This window comes from Diadema antillarum, unplaced genomic scaffold, assembly GCF_040938485.1.
Source record: "Diadema antillarum isolate AM-2024a unplaced genomic scaffold, OU_Dant_1.0 scf00000022, whole genome shotgun sequence".
NCBI classification, from domain to species: domain Eukaryota; kingdom Metazoa; phylum Echinodermata; class Echinoidea; order Diadematoida; family Diadematidae; genus Diadema; species Diadema antillarum.
The window spans coordinates 4,659,563-4,682,213 of record NW_027270911.1 but is presented as its reverse complement, the minus strand read 5'-3'; the positions used below and the strand labels follow the sequence as shown (position 1 = coordinate 4,682,213).

The 22,651-nt window shown below is 40.2% G+C and overlaps 1 protein-coding gene across 1 annotated transcript in view; it reads right to left on the bottom strand.

Moving 5' to 3' along the window:
• LOC139731721 (RING finger protein 17-like) overlaps positions 1-22,651 on the bottom strand; it is a 165,849-nt gene that overhangs the window by 14,126 nt on the left and 129,072 nt on the right. The window contains exon 35 of the mRNA XM_071642603.1: positions 9,225-9,414. Within this exon, the coding sequence (XP_071498704.1) occupies positions 9,225-9,414 (190 nt within the window). The remainder of the gene's footprint in view (positions 1-9,224; positions 9,415-22,651) is intronic.

Genomic DNA, 22,651 nt, shown 5'->3' with positions numbered 1-22,651 from the left:
CTTTTTTCGTTTCCCTTGGGTGGCCGCTATGGACAGGTTGGACTGTATATCATATCACATAAAGTTGACCGCAAATAATATAAGAAACAACTGTCTTGGGTCTGACTCACAGAGACTAGGTGGGAATACATTTTAAAAATTTAACGAGAAGTGCTTAAAAAGGTGTAAATCCCTCTGATGCCCTTTAGATTTGTGCAACTTATTTCAGTTCTGCGAAAAGAACATTACTCTACTGATCTATTGATGCATGCAATTTAATGGGGATTTTATATTTGGTGAGTAATCAGTCATTTGCAGTCAGCAAAACAAGTCATTTCAAACCAGTAAACAGCATGTGCTCAGAATGTAATTGAGGGCTTAAGGCTAAAGATAAATGGCGTTGTGACAATTGATGATAGTAGTGACAAACAACACTTACTTTGTGGTACGATTTTCTTCAATTTGTCTCCCTCTGTACAAATACAACTTGTAAGATTGCAACTGCTGATTTACATTTTAACAACAACTTAGATCAGGAGCAGCGATCTTACAAATTTTATTTGCATAGAGGGAGATAAAAAGAAGATCATACTACATCTTCACCCCTCTGCTTAACAATCTGTCTTTTAATTTATTCATAATTTACTTTATTTATATGCCATATGCCATTCACAAACGAACCAATTCTTACAAGGATTGCTTTTTTATTGGTTCCACCATATTTCACTGAGACCCCATTTACAGTGCAAGGCTCGGCCGCGGCTGAGCCCACCTTCATTTCAGTGTAAACGCGCAAAAGGCCAAATGCGAGGCCAAAATTGGCCGCGCATTTGGCCACGCTCTGAAGGTGGTGTCGGCCGCGGCCGAGCCCGGCCTTTTCTCAGTGTAAATGCAAACTGGGCCAAATGCGCAGCCACTTTTAGTCTGGCTTCCAAACCCTCTGCCTGTACTATTTCGCTATTCAGGATATTAACCCCCTCAACATCAAAAACTAGTATAGTTTAAGGTGGTTTTGTCCTGCAAAGGATTTTTTCCTTCGACAAAGGCCTTTGCCCGAACAGCGACTTTGTCGCCACGGAATTCAGTTGGCAAAGGGTCTGTAAACTTGACAATACCAAATCGCGTTTGTTTACAAGCAGATCAGCGCCACTACGACAAAATATTGAAAGGTTTGTATCAAAAGCGCGGCCGAGCCCGGCAGTGTAAACGGACAAAGTTGCGGGGCTCGGCCGCGACTCGGCCCAGCCCCGTACTGTAAATGGGGTCATAGTGTATAACAAAAATGAAGCTTTGGTTCTGTCATTTACTCACAGATATCCACGTGTTGTCAATTCACCCTGATATCATTGCATTTAGTTTTGTAGCAACACATCTTTTTATTAATGTTTTAAATTGTAATCGGATGATTTTGATTTTTTTTTAATCTTGTGACATATATTGTATTTGGTTTCATTGTGAAATATGATCAATGACTTCAATTCAATGCTGAGCAAGTGTAATCTATTTTCTTTTCCAAATTGTGACTTCTTAACAATTTCATTAAGTCGTTAAATTCGTGATTATGGAATACAGTAAAGAACAGAAGAATATGCATATGTGCACATCGCACTTATTTTAGGATCAGAGCCAATATTTTTGTGTGTTATTAAATTTGCAAGGAGCACCTGACTTGTGAAATTTACATAAATAAAAACCTAGTAAAATATGTGATGGTTAGTAGAGGCATTTCTAAGTGCATAGCTTCAAAAACTGAAAAATTGCGGAGCTGAAGCCCAGTCAATAATTCAGCATGTTTTCTGCTCTGCAGCCATTCCAGTCATGAATACCAAACAATACAATGAGGGCAGTGTTGAGTTCAGACGTGTGTCGGTCATGCTTCTGCAAAACGGGCCATCCTCATACTTTCATGGAAGGACTGGATGACATCAAGTACAGCATCTTCAAGAGCTTGGTGTGCAGAATCTTCTGGGAGTGCAAAATTCTGTTTCAAAACAATTTTTCCTGGTTTGATCATCCTTTAAAGGGTGTGTACAGTTCTGGTCGAGGTGAGGATTTAGATTCCAACGTTTTGCGAGATGTTCAGAAACCACTCTATAAGATGTCAAAGAGCATGCAATTCTAAAGGGTATCAAAAGTTTATTTGATGAAAATCAGTTTTGAAATGGCTGAGATATCCAAAAACAAGGTGAAACAAATAGATCTTTATAAAGTTATGGCCTGTCGCCTTTTATTATTATCACTTTTTTGGATATTTCAGCCATTTCAAAACCAATTTTCATCAAATAAACGTTGAATCCTTTATAAAATTACATGCTCTTTCATATTTCATAAGAGGCTTCTCATTATCTCACTTAGAAATGTTCAAAACATGAATCACTTACCTCAACTAGTACTGTGCAGTCCCTTTAATCATATTTTTCATCATCTTTAGGCACGACGACGCAGTCATGCACAGCTCACTTGCTGCAGTCATGCTATAGGGTGCACTAATGCAATCAAGAATGGCATGAAACATAGGTGCATACTTATACATACACATTGTAAATGTATGTGAGTGACAACACATGGAATGTCAGAGGACCTGTCAATAGTGGCCACCTCTCTACAATGCCCACTCTTGTCATCTCCCTTGGGTGGCTGCTATAGACAACTTTGACTTTATGGCCTGAATTCACGAAGGTGGTACAAATGAAACCATGGTTTAAACCACGTACAAAAAACATGGAGCGCCCAAGTGTCGCATGGAATATCTTGTTACGAAATCAGTCATTTCGTTTATTTTGTAACGAAATGAACATTTTGTAACTAAATGAACATTTTGTCCACGAAATAATAATTTCGTTAACGAAACGGTCATTTTGATGACGAAATGACCAATTTCGTGGCGCTCCATGGTTTTTGTCCATGGTTTAAACCATGGTTTCATTTGTACCACCTTCGTGAATTTGGGCCTATGTGTGTGTTTGTGTGTGTGCGTTGAGAGAGAGAGAGAGAGAGAGAGAGAGAGAGAGAGAGAGAAGAGATCAGAAGAGAAAGAGAGAAGGAAGACAAAGAAATATCTTGAGGCTGATGACATCAGTTCTTTCTCTCGACACTGACCACAAACTGACAGAGGCTCATATCTCAAGGAAAAGTTTTGCATCACAGACAATTATAGCCCGGAGGACTTCCTTTAATAGTTGATTATTATTTCCTCCTGGCAGTTAGAATACTTGGAGAAACAGTAGCCTTTTGACTTGCGTATTATCTGATGACGACAGAGGTGAGTTGATATCAAGCCGCGTGGGAATCGTGTAACAAACAGAACATCCTCGGCTTCTTGAAAGTGGTACACTGGCCGAATTCTGGTCTTAGGCTTGTCCTATTTCTTGTCATTGTCTTGTGACTCCTCTCCCCCCCCCCCAAAAAAAAAAGATACAAAAAGCCAAAAAAAAAAAAATTGTTGTCCATTTCTGGGAGGCACGACTTTGTCAATTATTGTAGCTTAAACAAACCAACCCACACAGACAAAGAGCAACTTTTAAACAAAGGGAGAAAAAAAAAAAACAAGCCAGAAAACATGGCCAACGTCAAACAATGCACCACAGAGTGGGGCAGCGTGATTGTTTTGATCTCCTCTTGCATCATGGGACTTGACAGTCATCACCGTGGCAACCACAGTCACGTAGGCAGAAGACTATTGAAATGTTTATATATCACAGCCCGGGCCGCAAGATATCAAACCAGAACTATAATTTACATTGTAGCTCTGGAATTATGAAGACCATGGCAAGCAAAAAAAAAAAAGCAGCCAGATACATAACATTTGCTGCAAAAAACAACAACAACAAAAACAAACAACCTGGAAATGAAAGGGACAAAATACCCTTTAAAATATCTCAATATGTGTGACTGACCTCATTTACTGACACATTCAAGTCGTAATTTGAAACCCCGTTTCGTGAAGCTTAAATAATTCACTCAATGCAACTACGATATCATTAAATTATGCTTTGAATACTACAATTATGAGAAAATGTCCTTTTGTTGTGATAAATGATGCTCTTGGGCTGTAACTTCCGATCATAATTCACTCTGTCCAAGCCACGATGCCATTTATTCAAATTGGATTTTAATGTCAGACCACATGCATGTGTTGCTGAGGAAACCACCCATCAAAACTTCTTGATACAGTATAACTCATTTGCATTCTGTGCATCTAAAATTGAACCTGTTGTCTTGCACAGTGTATATTAAACTATATCATAGAAAGGACTGGCCTCGACTAGCCTGCACGCTATTGCCGGTTCTTTTTTTGCCAAAACTGTACTTTTTATTTACTGTTTTGACAATGTTGACGATGTTTGTTTGGTAAAATAAATAGATAAATAAATTCACACATTATGTCACTCTCAACATCCACTGTGTTTAATACAATTGTACTGAAATTTCATAGCACATTAATTTTCAGATTCTAAATCCAAAGATGAAACTAAAAGCTAGTGAAATTTCTATCAATGACATTAAATGCTTGTGTTAAACATAGGAACAGATTCCATGTGTTCACATCTAGCTTAGATAACAGTAATTTTTACAGTTTGTGATGTTACGGCTGTAAATCAAAGCCTATCTGGTAAACCAGCTGATCTCAAAAGCAACATTTACATAAATGGCTATCCCTGTGATGTTAAAGACAATGAAAGCCAATCAAATAATAACTTTGATTACGTGAAGTTCATTTGTAACCAGGAGAAAACAATCAAAATAAATTTGAATTTGATTTGAATGGACTGGTTTTATCAAGTGCTGACAAAAATGTACTGTCACTGAAGAAAGCATAGGTTATGAAAATGACACACAGGTCTGTAACACATTTACTTTTCATATCTAGAAAACCACACACTCTCACTATTTTGGTCCTCGGTTCAAATCACAAGGCATCAGCACAAGCAGTGCCCTAAAGGCAAGGCACCTAATCTAATCTTAATCCTCCTAATCCTCATTGCCCATTTTTGGGGGTGGTCTTTTTTCCTCAAATCCATTGGCCACAAAGAGTTACAAAAAGTGTGTGACAAACAATAATGAGTGTAAATGACTTCTGCTGACATTTCTATCAATGACATTACATGCTTGTGTTAAAAGTGAGAACGTAATTGTTCTGTACATTCACATCTACCTTGGATAACACTGATTTTTACAGTTTGTGATGTTTACAGTTTGTGATGTTTACAGTTTGTGATGTTTGATCATAGCCTGTTGGGTAAACCAGCTGATATCTAAAGCAAACACTAATGGCTACTGTCCCTTTTAAAACAATGAAAGCCAATCGAATGAAAAAGTTCTTTGATAATGTGGAGTTCACTTGTACCAGGAGAAAACGATCAAAATGAATCGAATTTGATTTGAATTGACTGGTTTTATCAAGTGCTGACAAAAACGTACAGTCACTGAAGAAAGCACAATAAGAAGAACACACAGGTCTATAACACACTCATTTTTCATATCTAAATGACCAAACACTCTCACTATTTGGGTCCTCAGTTCAAATCACAAGGCATCAGTACAAGCAGTGCCCTAAAGGCAAGGCACCTAATCTAATCTTAATCCTCCTAATCCTCATTGCCCATTTTTGGGGGTGGTCTTTTTTTCCTCAAATCCATTGGCCACAAAGAGTTACAAAAAGTGTGTGACAAACAATATTGAGTGTGAATAACTCCTGCTGACATTTCTATCAATGACATTACATGCTTATCTTAAATGTGAGGACATATGCTGTATATTCACATCTACCTTGGATAACATTGATTTTTACAGTTTGTGATGTTTAATCATAGCCTGTTTGGTAAACCAACTGATATCTAAAGCAAAATACTAATGGCTACTGTCCCTTTTAAAACAATGAAAGTCAATCAAATAATAAAGTTCTTTGATAATGTGGAGTTCACTTGTACCAGGAGAAAACAATCTATCAAAATAAATCGAATTTGATTTGAATTGACTGGTCTTATCAAGTGCTGACAAAAATGTACTGTCACTGAAGAAAGCACAATATGAAGATGACACACAGGTCAGCGACACACTCATTTTTCACTTCTAAATGACCACAAACTCTCACTATTTGGGTCCCCAGTTCGAGTCCCAAGGCAGCAGCACAAGCAGTGCCCCAAGGCAAGGCACCTAATCCCCGTTGTCCATTCTTTGGGATAGTCTTTTTTCCACAAATCCATCAGCTACAAAAAGTTACAAAAAGTGTGTGATAAACAACATTGAGTGTGAGTGATGCCTGCTAGTATTCTTGGAATGTATGTGGGGACTTTCCCATCTACGTAAATTGCAGAGTTTCCGATGTTATCGACAAGGTCTCAGTGAGACAGTTCCAAGCAGGTGATGTGGTTTCCTGAGCACGATTTTTATCAAAAGCTTTTATTTCCCCTCCAGGTAACCTTGGGTGAACAATAATTCTAGGCAAGAATGCCAAATGGCATTACAAGAACCCACTAACACTCCTTACACTTCTGAGAAATCTCACCAAGCATGTGATCATTTCCTGAGGCTACTTTGAGTGCCTTGGAGCGCTCTTAAGCAAACCAAAGCAAACAGAACTAAAGCGTATTGTACTGAACTGTGCCAGATTTGGAGAGTTCCAGCGCTCTGTTGAGAAAGCGTACCTCTTGAATTGTTTCTAGAGGGGGTAATGCATTTTGTAGCAAGAGGGTCATTCAGCTGGCGCGCTTGAACTTAAGTACTTCAATATGTCCCGAACAAAGAAAGTGAAGTCTTTGCATTATGACATATGGGCATGTTACGCACATTCTTCACATGCGAACTTTTGGCATGCTTTTGGTACCCTTTTGGAGCACATTGGAAAGTCGTCCACTTTTGGCTTGGTACAGTACGGTAGGGTACGCTTTAGGAGTGTTCGAGTGCTCCACTGGTGTAGGTACAGTACGGTAAAAATTGCTGTAGGAGAACGTTTGAACGCACCCTTTAAGAGCTTATCTCATTGGAGGAGACATCCCAGTGACTGCCTCAAATCGTGCGATTCTAAAGAGTGGGAAACGGCTTGCACTCTCACTGAGAAGGCGACTCCAGGGCAACGACCGATATGTCTCCAAACAAGATGACAACTTATTTGCCAAGAAGTTGCGGGAACATCACTGTGATGTCTCCAAAACGTCTTCTCAGTCATGGAGATGTCTCCATATTGTCACTGGTAGGTCGCTATGAGTCTCTGCAAGGTCAAGGAGACGTCTCAGAGATGTTGCAGACTAAAATAGTTTCCACTACTTGGCCACAACTAAGGAGATGTCATAGACATCATAGTGACATCTCCAAGACCAGCTGGATACTTGGAGAGGTCTCCTTAAACACATTCGATTCTCTCGCGACTCCTCAGAAATAAATAAAATGGAATAAACTTCCTCTTCATATTTAGAATGTCTCATCTAATGAATCATTTAAAATCCTTCTCAAAACTTATCTGTTTAATCAGTTATTTTTTTTATGGAGGCGCACACAGTCAGTTTTTAATTATTGTCTCACTGAATCACATGTATTGTTTTTTTTTTTTTCTTCTTCTTCTTTTGGGACTGCAATTTTGGTTTTGCATTGTCCTAATGCTAGTGTTGTTTAGGTTTTAAAAAAAAAAATGAATAGCACCAGTGCACTTAGAAACACCAGTATAAAGTCCCATATACACGCAATTATTATTATTACTTTTATAAGCAATGGCATTTGGATTGATGGGTGCATCTTTGAAATGCTCCTGTGACCATGACCCTGTTGCATGAAAGTCGAGACGAAACATAAGTTGAAAAACCAAACTTAACCCTAACTAGGCCGGGCTATTTAGGTAGATGATAGAGCCGGGGGGGCCTCCCAGGCCCCCCCCCCCCCCCCCGATCTCGGCCGTCGACAGCGCGATTGCGACGTAAATTGGCACACGCATTGCCTATGATGTAATCTAAAGTACCATGAAGTTAATTTTTTTCAAAAATTCTCATTTACACTAAATTATGCTAATTTATGCATAATGATGCATGAAATCAGACAATTTGGTATAAATCATTAAAAAAAGCTCAAAACAGGCACATTTTTGGTGTAAATATACTTTTTAGTGTCCTTAGCAAATGTAAGAGAAAAAAATTGCACAATCAGAAAAAAGTATTTCATTGTTTTTTGAATTTCGTATATACATGTATTTCTTTATTTTTTCGACTTTATGTTTTTCATTGTTTTTTCGATGAAATTTGTCCGTGACATTGTTCCGGACAAGAAAATGTGTCATTAATTGATTTTAATCAATAAACCCCCAAAATAATCATGCTATTATGAAATATGCCTGTAAACACAGTTTGCATTGAAATTGTACACAAATTCACGTTTTTGAGCAATTTTTGGTCTGACATGCACGTGCATATTTATGCGCAACTTCGGAACCGCGCACCCAGGCATCGAAAATTTGGTGTCAAAAGATGCGGGAGACTCAAAATAAAAAAGTCATGAAACGTCGCGGTAATAGCTTCTCGCGATAACGATACATCGCGCGAAACGTCGGGGGGGGGGGGGGAGGGCCTCGGAGGCCCCCCCCCCCCCCCCCCCCCCCGGCCTAGTTAGGGTTAAGTCTGTGAATACTTGATTCTTATTGGCCGATACCTGACCTATGTTTGCTTTTCTGATTAATTTTTGATTGCGTGTTTTTACGCGAAAGGGCCCAGAAAGCACTTCAGCACATATGTCCCAATGCTTGGAATATCTATATAAAAAGTCCTCCACTGGGGATATAATTTCCACGCAAGCTAGTCAAATCTCACTGTGCTGAATTCACTCTGAACTTCTCAACAGATTCTATTCTTACATGTGCATTGTCCAAAAATAGGTGGCTCTTCCTTCATATACAGGGAGAAGGCTTTCACTTTCTGAGCACTACACAGATCACTATCACGGAACTCTGGCAGCCAACGGTAACAATCTTTTTTCTTTCTCTTTTTTTTTTCACCCATGATGTAACGTGGGTTGTTCACCTGTTGTATAAGAAACCCTGACCCCAGCATGTCATGTATATATTGTATGAGTTTTGAGAATCTAAGATGTACGAATCTACGATGGATGTCAACAAAAATATATAGTGGCCATCATTATCTTGCTTGTTGATATACTTATAAATGGCTACTATAAACTACTATTTAAACAGCTAACGCTGATATATCTTCTGCATTAAAGGAAATGGTTGCCATGTTTTTACAATTCTTTAACATCCATCTTACCTCCACACAGGCCACCAGGATCTGATTGGTAACCAGCTCCACTGTGCGTGTGATGGCAGCTGCAGGCCATGCCGTGCCTGGCTGGAGTGGGGTGTCCAAGGGCAGCCTGGCCGGTGCCTTGATCCCTGCCAGACGGCACTTACGGGACTGTGCTTGCAGGTCTAGGAACTTCTGGGGCAGCTGACGGATGCTGCAGACCAAAACACGGTAGAAGAGACAAAGGGTGGTCAGGGACTACTGTAGACACAGAATATTCCTAGGTGTGAAAATTATGTCAAAATTTTGCATTCTGCTGAAGAAGCACATATTGTACATGCTTACTGTAAAAGTGGACTTTTTTTTTGGCACTCATGTGCATCAAATTTCTTCAAGAAGGACATTGCAAAACTACCCTGTCATAATTAATGATTGCGAGCCTCATCTAAACATTCATTTCTAAGCCATGACAAATACTAGTAGTGTTTTCTATCACAGACTTTGACCTTCAATCTTGATCCATCAACATATCTTCAAAGTACATTGTATCTACCTTGAATTTGAGAAGAAACTGCCTAATCATTAAGATCACTTGACTAAGCTGACTTCCCTCTGTCAATTCTCCACTGTTGAATTCTCTCACATGGTCACTGCTCTTGAAGTCTTGACAATATTACCTCACCACCAAAGCCCAATTAGTAAATAATTCTTGTCAAGTCCTGATACTTCATAAATCAAGTTTGGACATACAGAGATGAAAATAGTAGTATACAAATGATGCACAGGATAGAGTGTGTGCGCCTCGTGCATGTCGCACCATTGTCAATACTCTCGAGCGCGCCGCACCTTCACTAACGCCACGAAATAATCCTGTGCATCATTTGTTTTATAAAATGGGTCGAAAACTAACAGCATTATTCACGTACCTTAGTGGGTCAATACCAGTCAGCTACATGTAGCACTCACTCAAAAGTCAAGATGTCCGAAGATGTTCGTCCCAAACATTTACGCACGTTGCACTCGGAAATCCCGCACATAAGGACTGTACGTACGTATAAAAGTATACGTACGCCACGTGTTATGCACAAGAAAGGCCGCCGGCTGTTGTGGCAGCCCGAACTAGAAGTTGTTTACAGGATTGACAGCGCGTATAGTAGCGCGTGACGCACTTGTAACAACTGATTGAGTGCGCACTGCTAGTGTAAACATTGTGACGTACGTCAGGCCCTGGCCGTGCATTTACTAAGAAATTAATGCACGCACACGTGACTCATTTCAGCGCTTCCAATTGGCTACATTCTTGAACCCATTTTATAATACAGTATGTATCCCACAGACACAAACAGGCACACACACACAAAAATACAAACTCATAAAGGTGTCCACACACACACATATGCTGACACACACACACACACACACACAGACAGACAAAAACATATACAGTACTCTCCGCTTAATCGGGTAGTGTCGGGCAGAGCATTTCTTACCCGATTAAGCGGAGTACTTGATAAGCCATTGGGCGTGTTTCTTTGACGTTACAGCTACCACACACTATGCACCTATCTGCACCATATTTCAGCATGCACAGTATGCCACTACAGCTCACAGCTCATTCAAAGTCGCATAGAAGCTTTCGGAGAAACCCCAATATCTCTCAAAATGGTTTCAAGGGAAACAACACACAAACCGACAGAATTATCGAGTCTTACTGAACCTTGTGTATGACGAACTACAAAGGATATCAATACTGTACGAGCTGAAATTTTCGCGGTGGTTTTATTTTCGCGAATTTCGCGAAGCGCCTTTGAACCGCGAAAATAACAACACACGAAAATAGCACTGCGCAAATAGCTAAGTTCAATTAGACCCTCGCAACCGCGAAATTAACAACACGCGAAAATATCCTCCATGTAGCAATTCGCGAAAATATCTGTTAAGCAAAAATTTCAGCTCGTACAGTACTTTGAAAATCGGTATGCCATAATCCATGCCGAGGCACTGCTTGCATGAGTGCAGATTTGCCATTCATGAAAGTATAAAATCTGTTTGTCGGACAGGTCATATCAAATGACATATGTAAATGCACTTTGACTTTGTAAGCTTTGCATGCAGCCATAGTCACCAATAATGGCGATCGTAGGTCCACTTTTCGCAAACATTCCGAACAATGGTTAGAGTCTCAGAGGGACTAGCTCATTCTTCGTTCACATCGAGACCTGGCTAGACACGTATAGTGGTTAGTGTGCTCACTGTGTATGTACATGCAGGTTTGGTAAGAGTACCTGTATACGCCGTTATTTTCGCGTACAGATATTTTCACGAATGACGAGGTCATAGACATTTTCGCGAATTGACGCCGACGCTTACGTTAATGCTCTAACAACAAAGCACAAGGAGACAATTTCGCGTGTTGTTAAATTCGCGATCCAACTGCAATTTGCGAAATTCGCGAAAATTAAACCCTCGCCAAAATAACGGCGTATACAGTAGTATGTGATGCTCACGTAAAGGTTTTTACAGGGCATGTATAAATGTGTCTACTTGTAGTGATACGACAAAGTGATTGCTCTGATGCACACTGAACATGTTTGAACGTAAACCATAGTGCTCCATCCCCTCTAAGAATCTCAAAATTTCTTCAGAATTTACATTTACACACATTGATTTGAATACTTTCTGTGCGAAATAATGTGAATAGATGAGGCTTGTCTGGAAAATTTCTACCCGTTTAAACCGAAATGCTTAAATATGACACACATTGGAACTGTTTGTTCAGTTATAAGCCAGGTACTTGATTATAAAGTGGTACCCAATTATGCGGAGACAACTGTTTACAAGCTTAAATGCAAATACAAGCACAGATACAAATGCAAATACAGACAACAACAAAACACACACACAGAAACAGTAAAAAACAAAGTGAACGACATTAACGGTAAGGTAGAAAACTGGAGACCAATGCTGTGGAAGTCATATGATGCAGTACCCTCATGTTAGCCAAAACTTTGGGATAGATACGGGCCCATGCTCATCACGAGCACTAGAAATCAGTTGTAACTTAGTCAGTGGATCAATCACAAAGATTTTTCTCCGAGGTGTGTGATGATCAATTCCCTTCCAAGGTTTGCTGGCCAACATCAAACACATTGTTCTTGCAAGACACTACTCCTCAGACGAACAGAGAATCAAGCACAATTTGAAGTTTGCTACATCTAGAACTGTAATGTAGCTTTTGAAGATTTTTCTTTTCTTTTTTTTTTGTAACAAACAAACTTCTAATTCCAGAAAATTTTATGTGTGGCTTGTTACGACCAATATCACTCTGAGAATGATCGCACAAAAGAAACAATCAACTGATGTTCAGGCTGTTTATTAACAGTGATATTGTGGGTACAGACTGGTAATCGGCGTCACATCAGTACAATAATGATCACAAGAAACAAATATAAGTCAGTAATGGAATTACTTACGTAGGCATTACACGCAATATATCACTTACATGCATTAAGTAATCCTTTGAAAGTGTCCAAATACGATGTTCAATGCACAAATGAATGATCCGCGATGCACCGATGAATGATTCCTTCGACGTAAATCCAAACGCAGGTTGCGATAATCCTTGGTATTAATCCAGGTATATGTCCATGTGATAGGTCCACGGTATAATGTTCACAGCGAAATGTGCAGAATCCAACGACCACGTCCAGTCGATGCGTTGAAGGATGATTCACTTTATATTGTCCAGCTAGGAATCCAGCCCGTCACAGCTTTGCTGTAGCAATGTCCATTGACATAAAAACATGGAGTCTATCTCCAATGAAGAAATTCTCCGCAGGCAAAACGTCTCCCAGGCCTTATCTCCACAAACATAACAGGTCAGCAGGTAACACAGGACTGACTATAACAAGTCGCTTCAGAGCCAGAAGTGACGTAACTCTCAGAGCAGAGGTGTTGGGTACTCTGCCTACTGCAGAATTTCTCTAGCTTATATACTATCTATTCACCCCTTCTAGCACATTCTATAACTCTCTCCAACCTACTAGCCAGTCTAAGTTCCAGGAAACCTGGATGACTCACTGCCTAACTATGTACAAAACATCACTGCCAAGAATAACTACCAATCACATTGGGCTACAGGGACAGTGCCTCACTCAGCCAAATATGTTAGCACTTCCCAGAACTTTCTGGAATGGGTGAAATCATTCTAGATTGAGTGAGCTATAATGTATTTCCTGTTACATGCATGTACTGTATAGCTACATTGTATACCACCTAGAAAATTCTCCACTTATCTGGTCAGCCTGTATGTACTATATCTATACCATATGGAATGTTCTCCATGAATCTGGTCAACCTGTGTACATACACATTAAAACAGCCATGCATACAGTACATCATACATATGTATATAACTACTAGTGTGTACATTTGTGACACCATCCCCCATGGGAAAAAGAAAGCCTTGCCGTAGCAAGGGTTTCTTTTACCTTCACAATTTCTCATTATTATTTACAATGAATGTGAGGTAAAGTCCAAGTCAAGCAACAATAATCACATACTATCACATGCCTTTTGAATAGCTGCATTAATTCCATGTTCTCTTTTCATGGATACCATTTACAATGATATTGCTTGGATTCTTGGAGCTTATACAATCATATCAAACTGTTTTGCACACATTAATGAATATGCTAAACACATACACTGGAAATGAATTGCGATGAAAACTTTTCACCCTTAAATTCTACTGTGCTATCCTCTACTATGTCACACCAACTGACTTTCTGTCATAGCACTTTCTCAGCATATTGACATGACACATTCTCTGATGCTTGCCTCTATCTGGTGTGCTGATCACATAGTTCACATCACTGAGTTTCTTTTTGACACAGTATGGGCCACTGAACTTGGCTTTCAGTGGTTCACCTTGTATGGGCAGCAGTACAAGAACTTTGTCACCCGGGTTGAAAGTTCGGGCTTTGGCATTTTTGTCTGCCTTTCTCTTCATAGATTCTTGTAACACTTTCAAGTGTTCCCTAGCTACCTCACAAGCCTTTGAAAGCCTTTCACGAAACTTTGACACGTAGTCAAGTAGGTGGACCTCATCATCCTCCGTCATGAATTTCTCTTTGATGAGCTTCAGTGGGCCCCTGACTTCATGACCGTACACCAACTCAAATGGGCTGAAACCCGTCGACTCATTTGGGGAGTCCCTCGTTGCAAACAGCAGGAAAGGGATGCCCTTATCCCAATCCTCGGGATACTCCTCACAAAATGCCCTAATCATTGTCTTTAGGGTCTGGTGGTAGCGCTCCAACGCACCTTGGGATTGGGGATGATCAGCTGACGACTTCAGCTGCTTCACACCCAAATGATACATCACCTCTTGAAATATGCCCGACATGAAATTTGACCCTTGGTCAGACTGCACTTCCTTGGGCAACCCATACCTAGTGAAAAACTGCACTAGAGCATCTACCACAGTCTTAGCAGTGATATTTCTCAATGGGATAGCCTCTGGAAACCGTGTAGACATATCCATGATTGTCAAGAGGTACTTGTGACCCGACCTAGTCCTAGGCAAAGGTCCAACACAGTCGACTAGAACCCGACTGAATGGTTCTTCAAACGCAGGTATCGGAATCAATGGCGCCGGCTTCACTGAATGCTGTGGTTTACCAGCCACCTGACATGTGTGACAAGTCTTGCAAAACTCAGCCACATCCACATTCAACCCTGGCCAATAAAAATGCCTCATGATCCGATCCTTTGTCTTTCTGACGCCTAAATGGCCGCCAACAGGTAACTCGTGAGCAATCCTCAAGATCTCACCGCGGTAACTAGGAGGGACAACAACTTGACGGACCACCGTCCAATCCTCATCAGCTGGCCTATGGGGAGGTCTCCACTTCCTCATCAAAATGCCATCTTTGACATAATAGCACTCAGGGACCTTTTCAGCCTCAGCCTCAGAACACGCCGTCTGAGACAAGCCTTTCAACTCAAAGTCTGCCTGCTGTGCTTCAACCAAGGAAGACTTGCTAAACAGCCCATCACTGTTAGCCTCGGAGCCTAATACAGCAACCCCATCATTCAGATCCTTGAAAAAGGTTTCTGCCAACCAAACACCGGAATTCTCCTCCACATCAACAGAATCCGCATCATCTTGAACAGCTCTACGAGCCTGAGACCTAGTCACAACACAATCTGGGGAAATCCCAGGAAATTCCTCCTGCAACTGCTCAGTTTCAGCAACCACCACTGGTTTATCCGAAACAACTGGAGACGCAACCACCTTGTCCCCAGCCAAGTCATTCCCCAACAAAAAATCAATGCCTGCCATGGGCAACTCAGGAACAACTCCAACAGTAACAGGACCAGAAACTAGGTCACACTTCAAATCCACTCTATACAGTGGCACTGACATATAACTGCCATCAACAGTCTGAATCAAGACTTTTGCATTCACTGCACTATCTGGTGGAAAAGTCATACCACCATCCACCATCAACGACTGAGAGGCCCCCGTATCCCGCAGGATGACCACTGGCTTACCTGCCTCACCAGAAGTACATGGGGTCACCTCACCATCAAACAAAAAGCTACGATAGCTCTCATCCACCTGCTTCAGCCTATCTTTGAATTTGGGAGATTGATTTTCAATGGCCTGTGTTTCACTGAACGGGACACTGTTTTCTGGTAGGACACTTTTTGACATGACAAATCCCAAGTCCTTCTTTGTTTTGTTTTGCAACTTCCAACACTGTGACTTTACATGCCCTGTCTTGTTACAGTGAAAACATTTGATGACATTTGCACTTGTACTGGACCCTTTGTCAGATTGAGGCTTTGGTGCCGATGAAGTTTCAGAACTCGTGCCTTTTTCAGAACCAGCATTCTTTGGATTGCTCGACTGAATTTTGTCTCTCTTGTTTCCAGAGAAATTCCTGAAAGGTGGTCTGTTGTCATTTCTGTGGGTCAGCTCATACTCATCAGCCATCAAGGCTGCTTTATGCAAACTTGTCACTTTGTGATCATCCAAATGTGACCTCACACTGAAAGCAACACTCTTTTTGAATTCTTCCAAGAGAACTACCTCACGTAGGTTATCAAAATCCTGATCCACTTTCAGGGATCTGTACCACCTATCAAACGTCATTTCTTTTTCACGAGCAAACTCAACATGTGTCTGGCCTGGTTTGCGGTACGAATTTCTGAACTTGTGTCTGTACGCCTCTGGCACCAACTCATAAGCATTCAACACTGCCTTCTTGACTGTAGCATAGTCACGTGATTGCTCTTCAGAGAGAGATGAGTACACATCGGCTGCTTTGCCGACAAACACACTTTGAAGGAGCAAGGGCCAAAATTCCTGTGGCCAGTTCAAACTGTTAGCCACCTTCTCAAATGACACAAAATATGCATCAACTCTGTTTTCTTCAAACTTGGGCACCAATCGAATGTTCTTTGCCAAATCAAAATCAGAAGGAGCCCTTTCACGATTTCCAACAGCGTGTGCATGAGTCAATTCCATCTCACGCAATTTCATTTGCTGCTCCATTTCGAATTTCTTCATTTCCATTTCTCTTTGTTTTTCCCTTTCCAGCATTTCCATTTCCCTAGCCCTTTGCTCTCTTTCTGATCTCATCTTCTCTTTCTCTATTTCCAATCTAGCTAGCTCAAGCCGTGTTTGATCTGAAATTTGAGCTCGATCGGAAGTGTCAATTTCTTCTTTGAGCTCCATGTGACCAGCTACTAAGTCAAGAATCTCTGCCTTTCTAGCACCTTGTGGAACATCAACATTTAAATGCTGTGCAACAGCGGTCAAATCACATTTGCGTAACCTTTGCAAATCTTTGAGGGACAAATCTGTCCTCTGAACAAATGCCTGAACATCCATTGTACTGATTGACATTGTCACAATGTATTACACACAATATACAATTGAACAACCAACTCAACTGGTATTATGTCTGTACCAATATTCTGGATTCCGGAATGTTCCAAATTCTAAGTTTTGGCTTAAATTCACTTCTCGGACACAAGCCCCCAATTTTGTTACGACCAATATCACTCTGAGAATGATCGCACAAAAGAAACAATCAACTGATGTTCAGGCTGTTTATTAACAGTGATATTGTGGGTACAGACTGGTAATCGGCGTCACATCAGTACAATAATGATCACAAGAAACAAATATAAGTCAGTAATGGAATTACTTACGTAGGCATTACACGCAATATATCACTTACATGCATTAAGTAATCCTTTGAAAGTGTCCAAATACGATGTTCAATGCACAAATGAATGATCCGCGATGCACCGATGAATGATTCCTTCGACGTAAATCCAAACGCAGGTTGCGATAATCCTTGGTATTAATCCAGGTATATGTCCATGTGATAGGTCCACGGTATAATGTTCACAGCGAAATGTGCAGAATCCAACGACCACGTCCAGTCGATGCGTTGAAGGATGATTCACTTTATATTGTCCAGCTAGGAATCCAGCCCGTCACAGCTTTGCTGTAGCAATGTCCATTGACATAAAAACATGGAGTCTATCTCCAATGAAGAAATTCTCCGCAGGCAAAACGTCTCCCAGGCCTTATCTCCACAAACATAACAGGTCAGCAGGTAACACAGGACTGACTATAACAAGTCGCTTCAGAGCCAGAAGTGACGTAACTCTCAGAGCAGAGGTGTTGGGTACTCTGCCTACTGCAGAATTTCTCTAGCTTATATACTATCTATTCACCCCTTCTAGCACATTCTATAACTCTCTCCAACCTACTAGCCAGTCTAAGTTCCAGGAAACCTGGATGACTCACTGCCTAACTATGTACAAAACATCACTGCCAAGAATAACTACCAATCACATTGGGCTACAGGGACAGTGCCTCACTCAGCCAAATATGTTAGCACTTCCCAGAACTTTCTGGAATGGGTGAAATCATTCTAGATTGAGTGAGCTATAATGTATTTCCTGTTACATGCATGTACTGTATAGCTACATTGTATACCACCTAGAAAATTCTCCACTTATCTGGTCAGCCTGTATGTACTATATCTATACCATATGGAATGTTCTCCATGAATCTGGTCAACCTGTGTACATACACATTAAAACAGCCATGCATACAGTACATCATACATATGTATATAACTACTAGTGTGTACATTTGTGACAGGCTGCAAGCAAAGTAAACAAATCTAGTTGATGACTCTCCAAGTTTCAGCTTGAACACTGAACTTTATTCTTGGTAATATGCGTCTTTGCCAAACACATTGTTGGATGAAAATTGACAGATGCATGGAATTATCATTAATCACATCAACAGAGACAAGTACCGGGTGTAATACATTAATAGTATCTAAAGCTTATTTACCAAGCTTATTGTTTCTTTGCTACCTGATCCAATTCTATCTATTCATTTTTTTTATATTGCAGCAGACATTTCTTTTTTTCTGTGTTGACATTTCTAAGAATAAGACATTATGAGCCATGCATGGATGAAAGTACACGACATACATTTGCACTTGTGGATGAACATATTAAAGCTGAAAATTTATTGGGAAAAAGAAAATCACTGAAATTTTATTGGAAACTTCTGCTGCATCCTATCACTGTAGATGGGACAGTTGTGGGGAAGCAGGGAAGGCTGGTTTGGCAGCAGCTAGACTGGTTTGGCATCGGTCAAACACCATTTGCCTTTACCACCTGTGGCAGGAGTCATACATCAGCCTTAACTCCCTCAACTCCCCTATACAAACACATTTATCAACACCTGCACTCATGTCGGTCCTTCGCGCTGGGAACGAAAGAAAACATAAAGGACGGGGGTAGGGACACCTATACTTCATTAATTGAAAAAACAAACAATACCCGGCAGGTTCTTGATCTAAGGCTACTCCTGCATAAACAACTGGAAATGGATAGTGGGAAGCGGAGGACTTGCCCGGTAGTACGACCAGATTAAGATTGATCATCGATGGTGATGACAGAAAGTAAGAAAGAAAAAAAAAAAAACCGCCAAAATGACGGCACTAAAATGGCCTCTTTCCAAGTTTCAAAACAAACCACAGAAAAGCACTTCATTCACCAGAACTTTTAAAGGGATCGTACAGTTTTGGTTGAGACCTAATTTCAGGTTCTAACATTTTTTGGTGAGATAATGAGAAACTTCTTATGAAATATGAAAGAGCATGTAATTCTATGAGGAATTCAATGTTATTCGATAAAAATTGGTTTTGAAATGGCTGAGATATCCAAAAATGAGCGATTCCAATAAAGTGTGGGACCCACACTTTATTATGATCGCTTTGTTTTAGTTTGTTTTTGGATGTTTGCCTTGTTTTACTTTGTTTTTGGATGTTTCAGTCATTCCAAACCTGATTTTTATCAAATAAACTTTGAACTCCTCTTAAAATGGTATGCTCCGTACCATATCATAAGTGTTTTCTTGATATCTCGCAAAAAGTTAAAAGCCCAATTCTCATCTCCACCAATACTGTACCATCCCTTTCAGTGCGAGTGAAACATTCTGGAGTTGTCTCACTTATAGTATGGCCACTCACAATGACAGTGAAAATCTTATAAAGAAAATGGTGACATTTTTAGTGAAAGCTGCGAGGCACCTGTGCCAAGAGGCACCAAGAATATCACCAGAAAAGGCCCACTGAGGAGAAACGCAACATGACGAGTCACATAAACCTCAGAATTAGAAAAAGGTGGAGTTTTTGCGACAGCAAAGTCCAAGTGCAACTGGCTCAGCAGTCCACTGCCAGCGAGTCTAACTACAGCAGAAGAATAGCACGGCTAGCTATCTGCTTGTGCTGTGTGCCTGGCTAAGCATCACGTGTAATTCAAGTCATGTATTAAGATTATTACATTGTTTCTTGGTTTGTTTGTTTGTTTGTTTTTGTTTTTGTTTTTGTATTTTTGTTTTGTTTTTTTTTTGGGGGGGGGGTATTGTCAATGGATGATATCACAGCAAACTTCATGCCAACATTCTGTGATTCTTTTGTTTTTAGGTTGATATTTTGGGTGCCTCTTAAAACAGATGCTAGGAACAGGTACTGTCCCTTCCATTCCAATTTTGGGATTCTCCACTACCAGTGTTAATGGACCTAGAGTTACACTGAAAGGAATGTGCCATGATTTTCATTGGCCAAATCCCACATACCAACACTATCTATGCTATGGAAAAAAAAACCCCTACCGTACATGAAATAATTTAAAGAATTGACTTTCATATCAAGAAAACATGGAAATTGAAGCAACAAGGGAGAGAAATATAGCTTTAATACCGGTATACTACAGAAAACTATTTTTTAATGGCAATGAATATGCTGTTATTTATTCTCTTTCACTCAAAGCAGAACATTGTGGTGGACCAAAGGCTCAACGTTTACGACACTCAAGTACCAGTAAAGCCTTACAAGGCTTCAAAGGGGAAATCAAGTCCAAAAATAAGTTAGTGTGATAAAAAAGAGGAAAATCTTTCGAGTTCAACAGTAAACATTTGACAGAAATCAGATTAAAAATAAAGAAGTTATGCTAATTTCTGCAAAACAGTTCTTGTACAGTGGATATGAATATGACTATAGTGCAAGTGAGTGAGCTGACCATGTCATAACCTCACAATTTTCCATTGATCATTTACAAAAATGACGAAATTTCAGTGTTTTTGTCATTGAAGTCTGAAACATGATATTCCTGGTTGAATAACTTCAGAATAGTTATCAGTTTTTAGATACACTGTATATCAGGATTTGAGCCTCGGGCATAATTGCGTTTGAATGAAAAGCTGGAAATTTCAAATTTTATGTACAAACTATATGGCAAGTTGTGAGGGGATGACATGCTCACTTTGCCAAGTTCCATACTCATATTGACCGTTCGAGATCTGTTTCCTCAAAAATTAGTGAAACTTCAAAATGTCATAACTTTCTTATTTTTCCCTCGATTTTGATTAAGATTTTTTACTCTTTCTTATCAGACTAACTTATAGTTGGACTGGATTTCCCCTTTAAGTTTGATGGCTTCCTTTCTTATATCAGCAAGCCATTGTGTATGCATTGGGTATTTTACAATAAAATCACTGCTTGCTTGCATCAACTGTAATCATGGAAATTACGTGGTGTGGAAATTTCCATGTATTTTGCTCTCTGCCTGAACTAACAAGAAACCGAGGACCCTTGAATATAATACAACTTCTTTTTTCAAACGCTGAAATATGTATTTATCCAGACATACTCTCTCATCTGTGAAATCGTTAAATTCACTGAAATTGGCAGTGAAATAAATCATGCAAAAGTTTTCACCTTTGAGAGTGGTCCCCATGGCGCATTATGCCTCCCAGTGGAAGTACTGTACTATGCAGCCAAGTCAACTCTGAGAAGCTAAGACCCATAAAATCATAATATTTCAGTCTTTTTTTCCCCCTTCTACTTCTCTGCCGAGGACGTCATGCCAGAATTCAAAATCTGACAGAGTTCTTCTGAACAATTTCATCCAGGAAAGCCTCAACGCGCATGAAATGGTAATGCTGTTCTCTGGATTTTAAGCTCTTTACGGACAGCGTGTGGGTGTAGCAGACCGGTAGCTATACAGCTGCACTCAAGTGGATCTAAAGTGGATGGAGAGGTGGGCTATATTAGGTGATCTTATGTGTTAATAATTAATTCTTTTTAGACGCAAGGGGATTACCAGGGTTCAATTTTGCTTTTCTTATGTACCCATGTCAGTCACCTTGTCAGATCCTCTGCGTTCTAAGCACGAAGAAAAAAATACCACTTCACCGGAAGCGCAATGACAACTCCACTCGAATCAAGAGAATTTTCAGCACCCCTGTCAACTTTGCAATCCTTAGGTAGCCCATTTAGATTTGAAGATGCTTACAAAGCTCACAGCATAGATGCTCACCTCAACACCCACAATCTTTATTTCAAGGAAAGGATAGAAATTATAAAATTTACAACCAAAAATTGAGCATGGAATGGTGCTCAATGACTTGCAACACTATAGCAATGAAAATATAGAAAATGGCTGCAGTAAAGCAAATTTCAGGGCAACCAACAGATGGTAGGATGTAAAGATTCCCTGTTTGTGGTCAGAGACAAGTCTCCATCAATCTTTTTCCTCCTTGATTAATCCTGAGTAGACAGGTGTATCATTCTCTGCCTCTATCTTCTCATCTCTCCTCCTCCTCCTTCTCCTCCTCCTCCTCACTTCCACTACTTCCTCTTCCTCCCATCATCATGCTTCCCCTCTTCCCTCTATCATCTCTCCTTTCTCTCCAAAACCTGTGCACTTAGGCACCATGAATTGTCTGTTGCCTGCTTGCATGCATCACAATATTTATCTACATGTATGATGCACTTCTATTAAAGTTAATCTTCAATCTTTTTGTCATCTTTAACCAGTTGAGGACAAACTGATTTTGT